The 17,342-nt window shown below is 28.8% G+C and overlaps 1 protein-coding gene across 3 annotated transcripts in view; it reads left to right on the plus strand.

Annotated features, from left to right (window-relative positions):
- The window catches only part of LOC107439742 (phosphatidylinositol 3-kinase regulatory subunit alpha), a 102,148-nt gene that overhangs the window by 53,974 nt on the left and 30,832 nt on the right, over positions 1 to 17,342 (plus strand). For all 3 annotated transcript variants that reach the window (XM_043044325.3, XM_043044326.3, XM_043044328.3), the window contains exon 5: positions 14,960 to 15,063. In XM_043044325.3, coding sequence (XP_042900259.1) covers positions 14,960 to 15,063 — 104 coding nt within the window. The remainder of the gene's footprint in view (positions 1 to 14,959; positions 15,064 to 17,342) is intronic.

Here is a 17,342-nt window from a genome sequence, read left to right on the forward strand (position 1 = left end):
CCAGAGATAGTTCCATGCAAAAATAAATGTTTGTAAATATTTATTATTTTTTATTAAGTAATAGTCAAAAAATTTTTTGAATCGCAAGTTTTTACAATTTTTTACGTATTTTAAAATATCTAATTTTACATGGCAAAATACAAAATTTAATCAAAATCGGTTGTATAGTTCCCGTAAAATCGAATTTTAAAGAAGCCGTATACCGATTTTTAAAAAAAGCCGTAATCTTCACTATTTGTTTTTCCTCGATGAGTTTCGGTTGATTTTTTCTCCCAAACAAATCACTTTCTTCGGTTTTATCTACTTACGCTTCAGTTATTAAACGCAGCACTCGATCATCAGAAAACGCTCTGTCTTACGTTTTCCTATCGGAATCGGATCTTAACTGATTTGTTTCTACAAGGTCAACGTACTTAATTGCTTGTCTAAATCATGCAGCTCTTTTGTAGAGCGTTGCGTTGGCGAGAGTAATTTATTTAAACTGCTCCGACTGGTGTAGCTTTATTTATAACGATAACTTTTTCTTTTTTTTGTGATGAGTTTTTTTTTCTGCCTTTATTAAAAATTAAATGGACGTTGTCCTTGAGAAAGGTCAAAGTGAAGGAAACCTTATTCCGTAATATCACACCTGCTTATATATTATGCATAGTTTTGTCATCGATAAATTAAATTTTCAAGAGCAATCTTCTGAATGTTTATTATAATTCATGAATAGCGAATTTGTGACTTGCTTACCTGTACGTTAAATTTGCTGGCTCGTGAAAATACTTCAAAAGGAAGTTTATTTTTGAAAATCTTGTGAAGAGCAGTTTTTTAACGACGTGCAATAATTGAAAAGTACAATTAATGTTTACCACCTGTTCCACCCCAACCCATACCCTGCTATTTTTAATTGATTCGCATTAATAATTATTAAATTTATAAATTATTTTATTTATATTTTTGTTGCATTAATATTTTTTTATACAGTAGTCAGGGGTCTGTCCAGACATTTTGTGAAAGGTCCGTTTTTGTAAACTTGTGAAAAAATTACTCGTAATTTGTGAATATAAAATAAACGTTAAGTCACATTCTTTCAACCAAGGTCCGCTTTTGTGAATTTGTGCAAATAGGGTCCGTTATTGCAAAAAAACTTTTTCAAGGAGTTTTTAAATTGTAAGTAGATACAAGATTATGCTCAACACTGTAAAATTGTAATTAGAAAAATTAAATTTCAAAAAATAAGCAGAAATTGCAGCTACTAAATTAGCGATGCAACATACAAATATTTGGTATTTAGCCTATACTGCTGAACGCAGAATATTCATTTCGGACGAATAAAGGAAGAAGCGTCTGCCGAAGACAAAATTTAGGGTTTATTCGATTAACAAAACAATAATGAAGATAAACAAATTTGTGAAAGGTCCGATTAATAGATAAATTATTTTGTGAAGGGTCCGTTTTTAAGTTAAAATATTTTGTGAAGGGTCCGTTTTTATGAAAAGATATTTTGTGAAGGGTCCGTTGACGGATCCAAATTTCTTCTAAGCAGACACCTTGTAGTATAATCTTATTTAGTGAACACTTTTTGCTCAGTCTTCTACACTGCTACCCCAGTCTCAGATAGGCCCTGGTCTTCTTCTGAATTCCAAAAACTTTTTACTAATATTGAACTACTACAAGATAATTTTAACATTTCCCAAGTGCTATATTTTTAGCATTGTTCATCGACTAGTATTAATCGATGTTAATTCTTGTTAAAAGTTTATAACAAAACTTGCTGTAATTTATTATACTGTATTAATATATATCTCCGTGATACATTATTTAGACAAAAATATCGCTAAGTTAAAAATTTTCTGGGTTTTTTTTAACACTATTTTTTTTTAATTTATTTAATTATTATTTTTATTTGTTTATTTATTTTTTGAAATCTTATACTTGAAATTAAAATAAAAATCCTAAAGCTGAAAATATATAAATAAAAAAGCATTGCGTAAGTTTTCGTGTTACGTTACATAGTACGTATAATAATGACGGCGATTTCTAAATGTGAGACATCAACGTAGCCATACTGCCGACCTTGGTTGACAGGTAAATAGGTACATTGTGAAACGTTTTCATTCTATTCCGAAACTGAAGTTAAACCAAAAATTATGAATAAAATACTATTAAATTATATTCGAACAAATCACTTTTAATCATGTTACGAATATTAAAATATGTTGTTCAACAAAATTCTGAAATTAACGTTCACTAATTTGCGATATGCTAATATAGTTAGGAAAGGAATAAATTAGTAGTAGTGCGTGGCTTGAATAATTATTTCAAAGTACAAACTATTCTATTTCAAATTATCAACTAAACAAATTTTAAAGTTTCAAATTTGCGTATGTATAAAACTGTTTAAATTGTTATTATCGTAAATTCTTTTTACATTTTTATTCTTCGCTGCCGTATTTAGAAAAAAGTAGTTAAAAAAATTACATGTCATATGATTCATTATCCCTTTTCAATTTTATTATTACATTTAGAAAAAAAGCTTTTTATGTCAAAAATAATGCCAGAAATTCAGAATGTCGACTCTGCGGGTAAGATATCTACTTTCGACTATATCGACCATTCCTGAATTTTTTTAATGATATTATCGATTACATTACCTAAATATGCGTAAAAGATAAAAATGAATAATTAAAAGAATTTTTTTAACAGTTCGAAACGTGTTATTTCTTATATCTAGTTGTTACGCTCTTCAAACTTGAGACCTATAACGTAGCATTTAGAAATGAAATATTACGTGATGCTGCTTATTTTAAATCATATTTTCAGTATTTCATTTAAATAGTTGTTAAAGGTAAATATGTTTGCTAGTTTAGTACTTCTTATGGATAATTATTTGAATCCTGGCTTATACGGACCATAATATATTTAAGTCAATTTCTTTTAATTGTTAAAGATGGCTTTCATGATGGTAAAATTAACAAAATCATTTTAGATGAACTTGCGAAGTTATAATAACTTTTATAACTTCAATATTGGTCCGAGTGCATTAATTATTTTAGTTTAAATATCCCTTAACCACTTCCCTCTCCCTTCCGTCAGAATCATGGAATCAGCTTTCGTCTCCTATTTCATATAAGTATCTGTGATATGTATTTCGTACTCTTAGCTCAGCTACTTATACTCTTTGTGAAGTACATAGTTAGTGTTTTGCGATAAAATATTTTTTAATATTGTTTACATTATTAAGCCCAAGTTGCATCGACATATGGAGTTGTAAATTTCAAGCTACAAAAAATAAATACGTGTATTATTCATACACACACCTTTTTTTATATAGTTTCCTTGAATAAAAAAAGGCACTTTTATGGCCGTTTTGTTGAAAAAAGGGTTAAAAACCCTTTCAAAACATATTGGGTAGGTTTTTTTTATAGGACGGTTTAATTTATTGTCATTAAATCCTGTTATTACAAGTAATTTTTAATGCGATTTGCTCTGTCTAGTGGGTAGAATCTTCAAAGATAAAAATTTGTTAACTTTTCGTCCACGCACTTTCATTGCTATCGTCTTGTATGAAGAATGAATAAGCAATGCAGAATAACCATGTTTTTTTTCTCATACGATAAATGTACGGTTTTTTCCCCATCTGCCTACCTGAAATTGTGAAAAATTATTAGTTTTTTATAATTTACATAGTTTTGTAAAAGGTATTGAGTGTAGTTGATATTATTAAAAAATATTAAAGTTTGATTAACTACATGTTAAATTTTTCATAGTTTAATAAATCATAGTTGTATTATTAAAATATTTTACTTCTAGAACCTAGATTTAATAGTGAATTCTAGATTGTATTTATTATTTACTTTTTAAATGCTAATTATGTGAATTGTTAATGATGATTTCCAATTGTTAAAATGGTGTCAGGAATAAAAAAAAAAAAAAATTAATAGAAATTATTTATTAAACTCAAAAACAGTTTTTTTTTAATGTAATTTGATCTTAGATCTAAAATATCTTTTTTTCAATTCGATATTTTGTAGTGAACTCAAAATACAAAAGAGTATTTCTAAAAATTGATAATTCAATCAGATTATTCGTATAAATTATTATTCAATCTTATACTATTATGATATAAAATTCTGAATTTTCAATAATCTACGTATAGTTTTCTTCTGTTTCCTTAAAATAAAAGAAAGCAAGGAAATATATAGAATTGTCTTAAAACGCCTAGCAACACCGTTTGCTCATCTACTACAAATTAATTTCCCCTCCATCATTTGTGACTGTTTCCTTTTCGGTTGAAGAGGGGGGGTGGGGGGAAGATCCCGAAACTGAACCTATTTAAGAACTTACTCGCCAATCTTGGCGGATATATAGAGTAAAAAAAAAATCAAGATCGAAATTTAAGTGAAAGTTTGAGATAGGAAATATTTATATTTAAAAGAACGTTTTCAAATCGGTCCCCATTTTTTGCAGCAGTCTGTCGTAGTCTGAGTATAAAATTAAAAAACGCCCATAAAAATCGTGAAAGTAAAAATTTCAAAATTATGGAAATGACGCCATTAGAAGAATATAACCTATTTAGTATTTATAGAATCATAATCTGGTCATCCAATAATTCTGGTAATGTTTTCAAGACTCGTATACTGTTTGTCTACGATGGGTACTCTGCCAGACATTCGTCTGGAGCTGTGGCGGTGACTATGGTAACGAGGTATGATTATTTCAAGTAGGGATGCGGGGTCCCTCTTTAGGACTGGTTTCGGCGAAAGAAAAGGAGACCTCTTCATCGAAGCCACCCTCCCTAAAATGCCCTCTTCTTGTTTCCATAGCACCAGACTGCCGCAGACTTGGCGGTCAGAGTACCTATCTTAGACAAACAGTACTGGGTTTCCAGAAAGTCTGGTAATTGTCAAATAAATACGCATCGACTCAAAAATCAAAAAATTCCCTTTGTGAAACATTACACCAGTGATATTAAACTCGACCCCTAACCTCACACTATCGGGGAAAGGAAAAATTTCAAATCTTAACAGAAACAACTTTTTTTTTAGATTTTAATTTTCCAGAAAAAAGTGCCTCAATTCGATGTACAATTTTTGCATTAGGTTCACAAGAGGCGCTGTAATCGCAAAATGATATGGATCAAGTTTTTTTTTTTTTTTTTTTTTTTTTGTCGGAGTTCAAAATATTATCTCCATATCTATTATCAAAGTTATCTCCAGCCAGGAAATACATGGCAGGTCGAAAAATTAAGATACTTAGATTATATTATATATAAAAGCATGTTACATGATGTTACCGTGAATGACCGAAATCAAGAGAATGTCGACTTTCACCGGTGAACGTCAACAATCACATAATAGCTTTGGTGAATGTTCGAAATATTTGCTGTATCTGATTTGATATTAATTTGTTCGTTGATATTATTATATTTATTCGATATTTTAATATTTGCTGAGGATATAGATTAGGAGAAACATCAATGTTCAGAGGGTCAGTTAAATGCATACTGGGCAGTGGCACTTGACCTTTAAAAAACATTGCTTTAGGGCATATCAGGCAAATGTATACCGGACAGTAGCACTTAACTAGACCTAATATATTTCGGACATTTACCAAAGCGACTATGGGATCGTCTACATTCACCTATGGATGTCAACAACCACCAATTTCGGTCATTCTCAGTAACACACACCCATATACTTATATACATATATATAGAGACAGATAGAGGGAGATAGGTAGATCAAATGTTACGTAAGTTAATTTTTGGCTCCCTTGTCAGCAAAAATAATAAATTCACAAAACCCCATAAAAAAGTTCACGTTTTTATTCCTCTCCTGAAATTTTGAGCCGACTATTCTTTAAGAATCTTGTGTTCAAAACGCTTGACCTCTAAAATTCTTCAAAGAAATTTGTTTTTATATTTTTTCTTTTCACGAATTCAACTTTTATTTCACAATTGAAATTTTTTCACTTGTAAAGTTTCTGTTGCATTTTTTAATTTTGTTTTTAAGAAAAGTTTGAAAATATGGGAATTTCAATGTTTTACAAAAGCATTTCTCATACTCCGCCCCTCATAAGATTGCTCATGTAATATTTGAATGGCCCCGTACTCACCTTTTTTTTTGGGGTTATTGAATACATTTTTTGAAAATATGAATTTGTATATGCGTATTTTGCTTGGTGTTTGAGCGTTTTCATACTTTTCGCACACCCTGTCTAAGCACCATTTTTCTTGAAAAACTTTTCTGATAAATTCCCAAGAGTAAAAATATGTTATTTTTTTTACCGGATGATATGTACTAAATGTGATTTTCATCAATTTTCTAAATCAATCAATCTTAGTGACCACAAACTGTTTTATTTAACGAGAACTTTCAACCTAACGAGTCAACTTACGAGAATTTTCAACTTAACGAGAAAGATTTTCAACCTAAAAAATTTCCAACTTAACGAGACAGAATATTGAATAAAATATTAATTATTGAATAAAAACGTTGAACGATCCTGTTCAATGCTGATTTCTCTGTTGCTGACTGTTAATAAAAATATAAAAATTGTCTTACTGAGCACATGTTACCACAATCCAATGTTGACATAGTAAACATTTGTTTAATTTGACATGCTCGGAAGGTTAGTTTCATTCAATTAAAATCCTATGAGTAAAAAGAAGATTACGGAAGTATTGCTATCGAAGTTACGACAAACGTCAAACTCAGTGACGTACTGCACGTAGTCATCTTTTAATTTCCATTTCTAAATTTTACTGTTGCTGTCTCCTTGTAATCAAATCTTAAGATTGAACTTAGTTTGTTTTATTTATTTATTGATAGATTTTTTGTTTATTATTATAAAAAAAAAAAATTCGTTTTAAATGTTTTTTTTTTAATTTGAAAATGAAGCAAAGAATTTTCAAAAAATTTATATTGGAATTCTGTTTAAAAAAATACTTCCATTTCTTTTAATAAAAATAAAAACCAGCAAGCATTTAGTATTCAGTAAAATAAGCACAAAAGAATAGGCAATTATTGTTATAGTATGTTTATGAAAATTAATATTTTAAGTACCAAAGATTAACTATTGTGTCAGTTACCTCACACGGATCTTTTGAAATTCTCTCTAAACTGTTCCACTTGGTGGACTCCAAATGACCAAACTCCAAATTGATGTCGTTCGAAAGCAAATTTGAAAAGTTTAATCGTTTTTCATCTTAAGAAAAGAGTGGAGATATTCTTTCCTTCCCTTTTAGTTATATATAAACGATTTTGTGTCGAAATCAAATATTTTTAAAGTAGACTTTTCATTTTAATACAAATAGTTTTCCAATTCTGCATCGACAATATTTTTTGTCACTTTATCATCAAAACAAGAGTTCCTATAAATATACATTTAGAAATTGAGAATTTGATTGATGCATATGAAATAGAAGGATCAAACCACATTCAGTAGATATGTTCTCTAAGTTTGTAAAAATCGTGAACTGTATTTTAGTATTAAAAAATACTTAAAGAAGATTTTGACTTTTTTTTTTATTGTTATTTCAATTTTCTGAAATAAATATTTAAAATTTTCAATTAAAGATTTGAATTGAATCAATCAAAAAGCAACAGTTAAATAATTAATAACCGTTAAACCATAAACTTCTCAAAAGTTTATGTAATTTGGAGCGGTCTCCAAAAAGGAATTTTATTTTAACTCTAAAAATCGGGGAATAGTCAGGGAAAGTTGCAATTTTTTTTACAAAAACCTGGAATATTCCTATATTATACCTGGAAAATAACCAGTCTTAAAATTTGTCAATAACAGTAATCAGTTATTTAGAATCGAGTTAAATAATTCTAATATCTATTACAGTTATTTGTTTTAAAAATTTCACATTTTAGTCAAACTGAAATGTTCTCTTCCTCATTTAATACTATCTTTTTACACAGAATAACTAATATTTCGCATTACAAATTAAAGAATTAAAATTTTCGTTGAAAATATGGTCTAAATTTTCATTAAAATTTACCTGGTATACCTGGAAAAGTCAGGGAATTTTTTTTTTTTCTGAAATATAGTGGGAACCCTGGTTAGACTTAATGTGTTTTTAGGAAAACTTTTTGCGACGTTGGCAGTTTAGCACGTTATATTCTAATAAAGAAACACGCGCTTCTGAGCTATATTAATTACCATCCGCTATAACACGTGAGCTTATGTATTTCAAAGTAAAAGATGGTGCTTTTTCTTGGAATTGCAACACTAAATTACTTTTGATGCCACTAGCATTAGTTCGAATATCATTTTCCCTTTATTTACCTAGCTATAAATGCTTCATTCTTATGGTACTAATAAATCAAACACTATTGCACCATTTCGTTTATTATTGGCGATACATGTTTAAGGAATTTATGCTTTACGTTATCCTTTCAGATTTAGGGTCTTTCTATTTTCTCCTAATTTTCAAATCTATTTGTATTTGTTATTGCGCATATCACAAGGAATCTCATTTACGCTAAGTAACACATTCTGAACTAGCTGAATTCCCCTTCTGCGAACGGGAAGGAAAAAAAGTAAACAATCAATAAATTAATACAGAACAAGACTAAAAAATCATGAACAAAACTGAGAGACATATGCGAACACGATTAATAAAGGTAAAATATGTCTAATTTAGTAATTATTATTTTTCGTCCTAGCCGGCGGCTTTACATTATTAGATTAAACAAAACACGTTTTTAATAATAGTACATCCAATCAAAATTATGATTAACTCTATTCAGTATTAATTGGTATCATGCTGTTGCAGGAGGCGAACTCATGATAGCCAAAATTCACCACAATCAAAGCTATTTTTCACTAAAATATATTTTTATCCGTACTAATATGAGTTACAAAAAAATTTAGAAGTGCTAGTTTGAAAAACTGTTTAATCTGAAATGCCAATAAATTTATGTTGGAATTGATAACCCAAACTCGTTTTTACGAAGTCTGAAAAAAAATAACTGGTTGAAGGCAAATTGTTTGGTTTCGTCCATTAAGTCTTCCAATTAATGTCATGCAACAGAATGGATTTAAAAAATTGACACCATTTAATAGCACCAACATATTCATTTAAAAATGCATCCAGTTTTCAAACTTTTTACAAGTGTTAATTATTTTCCTGTTATTAACATTCGCGTTCTCTGTGTAGTTAGTTGTGTCATGATGAACACTTAATTCTTTTTAATTAATGAATATCATTAAACTTAATCCAAGAACATCGTGATATAATATTTGACTTAAAAATTTGAAATTGTTCGTATATTAGTTGGATTATTCATTAATTGAATTATTTTCTTGAAATTTTATCTAAGCCTTCTGTGTTGTAGTATCGTCTTAAAATGACCGCTTAAAAATGTCAACGACACAAAAGACTTAATATAAATTATAGTTTAACAACATATTATACGAAGATAGTGAAACTTTAAATATTTTATTAAACACTTAAAGTCATGCATTATGATATAAAAGTTCATTTGTTCAAAAAATATGAAGATTTTTATAAAAGTCGACATGTTTCCAGCTCTCAAAAATGGGCTCCCACTCTCAAGACTTGCCAAACGTGAATCAAGGGTGAATTGAAACAGAAAGCGTTTAAGTTGTCAACGAAAAAATATTAAATATAGGTGAAAGGAAAAAATAAAGTTTGGAAAAAAAACTAAAGACACTGCAGCGGCTGAGAGAGGCAAATCAAAGCAAAATACATTTCCACACGCTATGGAAGGCTGGTGAATAACTCAGGTTGCAAGTTTTCGGAGTTTAAAGAAGAAGAATCAGAGCAAAGGTGTAGAGCGAAAAGTATAGTATAGAAACGAAAGTAGGAAATGTAAAACTTTTCTGACAATTATTAAGATTAAAATTTTAAAATAGTGTGTACGATAAGCAAAATATTTGCAATTAACAATGTTGCATAATAATCAGAGTGTTTAGTTATAAGAATATCTAAAAAATGATATAGAGAAGATGCTTAGAATAGTTGTTCATTTTTTAAAATCCTCTACGACAGAAAAAAAAATTTAATAACCTTTGATATTTAAAAGAAAAACATTCAAAGGAATAACCTCATTGTTTATGATTGTTAAGGAGAAATATAATTCTTAAAAAATGAGCTATTGTCTGAAATATGTCAATAAAGTGTGTTGTTCTAGTGACTAAAAATGTCTAGTAGACAACGATTTAAATTCCATTCTTAAAAAGTTATATTTGTCTATATTTATAAAATTTATTCTGATTGGTCCGTTCAAAAAATACATTTAATTGTAACGCTAATTGTTATTAATAAAAATTATATTTATGTATTTAACTATCATTAAAAGTATGAAAGAAACTGCCTAATTGTTGCTTTCATTGAGTCATTATTTATTGATAATTTATTTATTTTGAACTTTATAGAATAAAAGAGAATAATTATCTTTTAAAAAGCTTAATTTAATACCCAATTAATGGTACGTATTTACGTACGATGCATTATATTAATAGTTTCTCGCGTTAATTATTTTTGCAATGAAAATAAAATAATTAGCGTGAGAAAGTATTAACATGAACCTGTTTTGTTATATATATATATATTAGTTTTTACTCATTATGTGAACCATAAATTCACTTTTAAAAATTTGATTGTAGTTTTACCTCTTAAAGCTTTTTTTATAATTTATTATTAGGATTTTTTTTTATATAGATAAGGAAACTGGTGGACTCAGTGATTCTTTTAAATATCTCCATTACTTCTAAATTTGGATAGATAATCAAATGTTATCTCTTTAGATATGAAATGTATCACTTGCTTTTAAATTTTTTATCCCATTATATACACATTACTTTTCATGTTTTTTCGCGGAACTTGTCAATCAAGATGGATTTCATATATTTGAAATAAACAATGATTATGAATCAATCAATCACAAGTGACTAGTGGGTCTTGTCACATGACGTCAGTGAAATGATTACAATGAATGAATTTTTTAACAAATCTGTTATAATGACTTTTAATAAATGAGAAGTTTTATAAACTCAATATTTATTTATCAAATTAATATTTGAAATTAATATGAATCAATAGATAATTATGTGTTTTTTTATTTGTTTTAAAGTAAATTACCATTTGCTAGACCTGAAAATTTAAAATTTCCATTAATTGCCAGTGGCCACTTTTTCTTCAAACCTAATGAGTCGTTGATCAAGACCGATAGGTCCTATTCATTTAATAGCCACTTTTTGCTTTCTTTTTTTGTTTGGATAAAATAATATTTTTTTAAAAAAATCATAGAATTAATCTACATCTCAAAAAAGTTAATTCAACAATAAATATAATATAAATCTATGACAAAGTTTAGTTAAGCATACTCACTTGACCGTTCAAGAAAATTCAATACGAAAAAGGAAAAAAACGATAAAAACCGGTCGCTTTTTTGTGGCCATTATTTTATTATTTGCAACGTTGCGAGTTGTTATTTACAGGCCCCACCATTTGGTATATTACTGTATAACAAAGAATGAATTTTAATGCATCATTCACGAAGGTAGGCTGAGAAAAAACCTCTGGAGAAGAAAAAAAAAAGCATTGAGGGGATTAGTAATTATATATGATTTTAACAACTGTTTCTATTCGGGCCATTGAGCCAAACTTTAATCTAATTAAATATTTACTTACTTATATAGCCCTACAGCACGTTGTGAAACTTTACCTGCCGAACAATATTGTTCCTAATTTACCTATTTTTGATTTTCAATTTCAAGTTTTTCACCTTCAAGTTTGTTAAATCTTAGGTTGTCTCGTCCAGCCATCTCATTTTCGGTCTTTCCCTTGGTATCGAATACTAAGGTTTAATATTTTAAAAGTTTTTTTGAATTTCTATTATTTAATCTTTCCATGCCCCCCTACCATGCCAAACATCTAGATTTAATTAATCTGAGTATGTTTTCTCGTCTGATCACTATTATAGCCATGTTCACTATTGCTTCTTATTCTCACTTTGTATTTTACTTTAATTGGTCTGAAAATGCTTCTCAAAATTTTCCTTTCGAAAATAAATAGTTTAGATTCTTCTTTATTTGTTAGAGTCCGAGTTTCCCTGTCATACGTACCTAAAGATCTGATGCTTGTTTTATAGATCTTTAACTTGTGATTTCCTTAGTAAGAAGTTTGTTCTTGAATAACCATTAATATAAGTAAAAACATTTATTTCCTTTTAGCATTCTGGAGTTATTTCTGATACTTTGCTTCTATTTGTTCAAATGAAATTATATTTTTTTAAAAATTTATTTATATCTAAGAATTAATTAAAGTTTCCGGAAATAAATTTTCATGGTATGTAATAAAATGATAAAAACAATCTACAATTGTTTTAAATTTCAATAATTACTCATACTGTGTTTTGACTTAGTGATGATATACAAAGAATTCTTTTTCAACTAGATATTTTTTTTAAAATTTTTTTAAATTAAATTGAAATACTTAACCCGTTTTATTAATATTAACTTATGAAAAAAAATTAAGACCCTCAGAGTATAATATAATTGTATTAAAATTAGTATTTAAAGTTTCTTTCATTCAACTTCAAGTCTAACTTTGTATATTAAGTATTTTTGTTAAAAGTATCTAATTACGTTCGGATAATTATTAAATGAATCGAATACGCGTTAAAAACTTGCAAGTTTCTACCCTTTCTCTTGCCCTGTAATTTCTAAATAGTATATGGTAGAAATATTGTGTATCCTTCGTTCTACAAAGTTAGATCATGATGTAGTAAACGTTTCATGATGTATAAACGTGTTTTTTCTCGAATTTGCAGAAGCTTGCAAGTTTCTGTCTTTTCTATGCAGCCGTGTCATAAAATTAGTATAAAACAAGTTCTGAGCTACTTGAGTTGCTTTAGTTAAAAACTATAAAATCTTTGCTACTCCAACCTGACAACCAACAACTCCTCCCTGATCCTTTTCTTGTAATTGCTTTCTATTTTCATCAATTTGATTTGAGTATATTTATCGATGGTCAATATAATCGCACAAATAGTTTTGCCATGCCATTAAAAAATAATAATAATAATAAATAAATAAAAGAAGAGAAAGATATTATTTTATAAATTTACGTCATTAAAAGTTCAGTTGTTTAGAAAATGAGATACTCAATTATATACGAAATAATTTTCATTATAAATAATTTATACAATTGTTCAATAAAAAAAAACCCTAAAAAACATAGTTTTTTTGTAGCCCCATCTCTTGACGAATTTAGTAACAAATTTTCAAATATGGTCAGAAATATTGCTTTTCTAAAAAAAAACGCAGCTAATCGTACATTTATGTCTTAAACGATTTGAAATCAATAAATTTTTCAAATCGACTGTTGTCTTTCGAACACACGGTACAGTAAATATGGACTATCTTTTTTTTTTTTGTCGCCTGCATCGTGTCTCCTTATTAATGGCAAATCATATAATTCCACAATTATGAAAGTTAGTAATCGTTTTGGAACCTTGAACCTAAAATCGACTCGACATCTCTTGTCATTAATTATAAATAATTTCAGCATTATATTTGATGACCTTCATTAATTCTGAAAATTTTTTTATAGCATTGAAGGTCAGAAAAGAACTTTTCTTGTTCACTAAATTTGACTAATGCTCACAAAATTTCTTGATGTCTATTAATATTATTTAAATATCAATTTATGTAATAAGTAACGCCTTTGTAAATGAGGCTTTTATGCCTTGTCCGCCTAACGCTGACATCTCAAATCTGGATTCCTTATGTGCACCTTATTTAGTATGTTGTTGATTAATAATTCACCAGTAAGTTAGGCATTTCGTCGGGTAGAAATGAAGAATCTGGACTCAATGGAAGAAACTAAAATAAACTAATACTACTGCTTAACGATGACTAATAAATGATTATTTCAAATTTTCAACAAATAAAATTTAATTTAGTACAAAAAAAATTTTAAATTTCAATCTATGTAACTTTTAAGAATTTATTTTGATTTATGCCGCCATTATTTTCTTTAATAAATATGTATAAATTATATCTACGTAAATATGCATGCTGTAACGCATGTTTGGAACCATTATGAAAGTGTGTTTTAAACTATTAGCTTCTTTAGTTTTCACTTATTTGATTCTTATTAAATTCCCATTTATGTCTGTTTATTTTAAGAAAAATAAATTGGTTATTTTCTCTATTTAAACAAATTTAATTGATATTAGTGGATTATTACTGTGCACCATTTGCAAAATATATATATATCTGTTACCAATTAATATGATAGCCTGCATCATTTGTCAACCATTTTAGACGCTGGAAAAAAAATTTCTTTATTTCGTAATATGTCTGGTTCAATAATTTTATTTCCTAATGTATAAGTCTCCCGATATTGTCCTTGCAAATCCCACTAAGGCCTTGACAAATCTATGAATCACGGCCCTGGCAACAGAGAGCGATCGCTGCCGATGTAATTGGCGAGATACAGTCGTTGGCGCTTTTCTCCGAAACTGATGTAACCTCGCCAAGGATTGAATGTGACACAGAATTCATCTCGATTGAGCTCTCTCCTAATAATTCACTCACTAGCTCGCGTATCTAAGCAACGAGTTGCTTCGTGAAGACTAATTTCAGGCTTTGAAAGCCGGTCTTCTTTCAAATTGCCGATACATATAAATTGATGTCGGGAAACCTGTGATATTTTCTCTTATGTATTAAAAATTTATTAGTTATATAAATTTAAACAAAAATTTTAAATATTAACCGATGTGTATAGTAGATAGCTCAAATATCAAAATGCGCGATCAAGCACCGGCCGGTGATATTAACAGCAATACTACCACTGCTGTTATTAGGCCCCGAATGCATCGGCCTCCCACCCCCGAAGATACAGTGGACAATGATATAAATTTAATAGACTTAAAAAAGCTGCCCAGTGTTATGCCCAACAATCATATTGCTCTTGGTTCTCCTACAGAATGCCTGGGATGTTTCCACGATGTTTGTATACCCTTCGCCCCTTCTCACCTGTGCCAAAGAAACCCTGGAGAACCACCCCCTCCCTCGTTGGACCGAGAAATCGTAAGTATAAAATATTTATTTTGTATAATAGTATTATAATCTGTTATTTACTCTTGATGTATTTATCTGAGGAGAAACAAAAATATTCTCTCCGGGTACTAAATTTGAATTCAATTGGTCAAATAGCTCTTGAGAAATTAAAACCATTGTGTATAATCATTGTGAAAGTGGGCTTTAAATTATTAGCTTCTTTAGTTTTCACTTATTTCATTTACAATATATTTCCTTTTATGTTTGTTTATTTTGAAAACTAGGATCTCAGAAGCTGTTTTCGCTCAAATTTTGTATGTTTTCCTTTAAAATTGCGTAGCTCATAAGGATGTACATTTTTTTTTTAACCCTTACAATGCAAAAAAATTTTTTTATCAAATATTATGAAGTAATAAATAATTATAAAAAGTAAGTTTTTACGTGGTATATCTTTTATATAGTCTAGTTTTTTTTTAATTATTATTATTGTGTGCAAAAAGTACCGAATTCGATCGCTTAAAAAGTTTTAAAGATATGGTGAAATTAGTATTGAAGAGATCATATGTTCAATCTCTCTCCTATCCATATTCCTCTCTACAATCATATTCCTATCCATATTCCAGATTACGACTGCCCCTCATATTTCGAGAGTCAAAAATCTAAAACCGTCTAATTAAATTTTTTTTTCTTTTTTTAGGATTATACGTTTTTGTGTCTGATTTCGTTCCTAAATAACATTTCGAACTAATTATATAATTAGCTTATTTGAGGTTAACCCTTCGAAACAAAAATATTGACTTGCTGAACAAAAGTTACAAGGTAATGCTTTACCGTGTTTGTTCTTACATATCTGTGGTATTACAATTACTGAATCGCGGGATACGTAGATAAAAATATATCTACGTATTCCAAACTAAATGAAAAGATCCTCAGTGCTTACAAGCATAACATGCCAAAAGGAGAATAAATAAATAAAAATCTGCCCCACAAAAATTTACTTGTTGCTAAGATATTTGACAGCTTCAAAATTTGTCTATCTTTCTTTCCAATTCATTTCGATTGTCTTTGCGCTTCTAAGTTGGAAAGATAATTTTGAGACACCCTGTATGTTATTCTTGACCCTGGCATCATTGCCGCTTGGCTCATCTTAGAAGTAAAACATAACATTATGAAGCTTCTTATCTACTGTGTCTTTGTCTGAAAGTCAAAAAATTACTTGCATTATTTTTCAGTAAATTTTTATAGTAATTTTAAAATTAGTTTTTTTTTTTATTTAATTAATTTTGATGTGTTGACTAATTGTGTTGATTTGTTGAGTTAATCTTTTATTCATGAATTGGCATCATTCTTTTGAAAATTCGAAATATATATATATATATATATATATATCTGTATCATCTAGTTAATTTCGACTGTACAGAAAATACTTCAACTCGTAATTTGAAGAATAGTTTGTTATTAATTATTTTGGATAGAATTAATTGATCTTTGAATTATTTTGTAATTTCTACATTTAAAATTTTTTTACTTATACTAAGAAAGATTTCCCTTCACGACCGTGCCAGTTTATAGCTCTAGTTTACATTCTTCTACTACTAGTTTACTAGTAGTAGTACTACTTACTAGTTTACATTTATTCTTTACGTTGATTCTGCTTTTAAATGTGAAAAAAAAATTTAATAATAATAAGTTATGTTAATTCATTCATTTGCAGAAAAAATACAAAATTTCTAACCCAAACGACAAATTATTTATCACATTTGTGTATAAAATGTTCTTTTAGTCAGTCTTTCATTTATGCTACTAGGACCTTTACAAATTATTTTATCGTAAAAAAGAACTTTTTACCAAATATTTTATCCTAAAAACGAATCCTTCACAGTATTTTTTATCTTAAAATGCTGCGTGCCATACCAGCAAGCCTGCTTGGTGAAACCAAGCAAATTTTTAGGCGCCACCTATGGCCATGAAGATTACGACTTCAACCACACACACGTCACATTCCATTTTAAAGGTTGAACCCAGTCATTCATTCGCAGAGCGTAATTTCGACCTAAAACAGCGAATGATCAATCTCCAATTCAGTACCTCCAGAGATATTGATTAGTTATGGGAACTTGGAGGACTTGTAATCCGACAGATTTAACGTGCACCAGTCACCATTTACTACGCCGGGAGTATTCGGCCGGAGGGGTTGGAGCTCCCTACTAACCAGGCTATCCCGACCCCTAATGTGTCGTCTTTAAATACATAATTTTAAAACTGAAACTTCTTGAAAGGAAAAAAAAAAAAACATTTTTTTTTCTACA

The sequence above is a fragment of the Parasteatoda tepidariorum genome, chromosome 3 (genome assembly GCF_982258835.1).
Source record: "Parasteatoda tepidariorum strain Cologne lab strain chromosome 3, Ptep-v5.0, whole genome shotgun sequence".
Taxonomy (NCBI): Eukaryota; Metazoa; Arthropoda; class Arachnida; order Araneae; family Theridiidae; genus Parasteatoda; species Parasteatoda tepidariorum.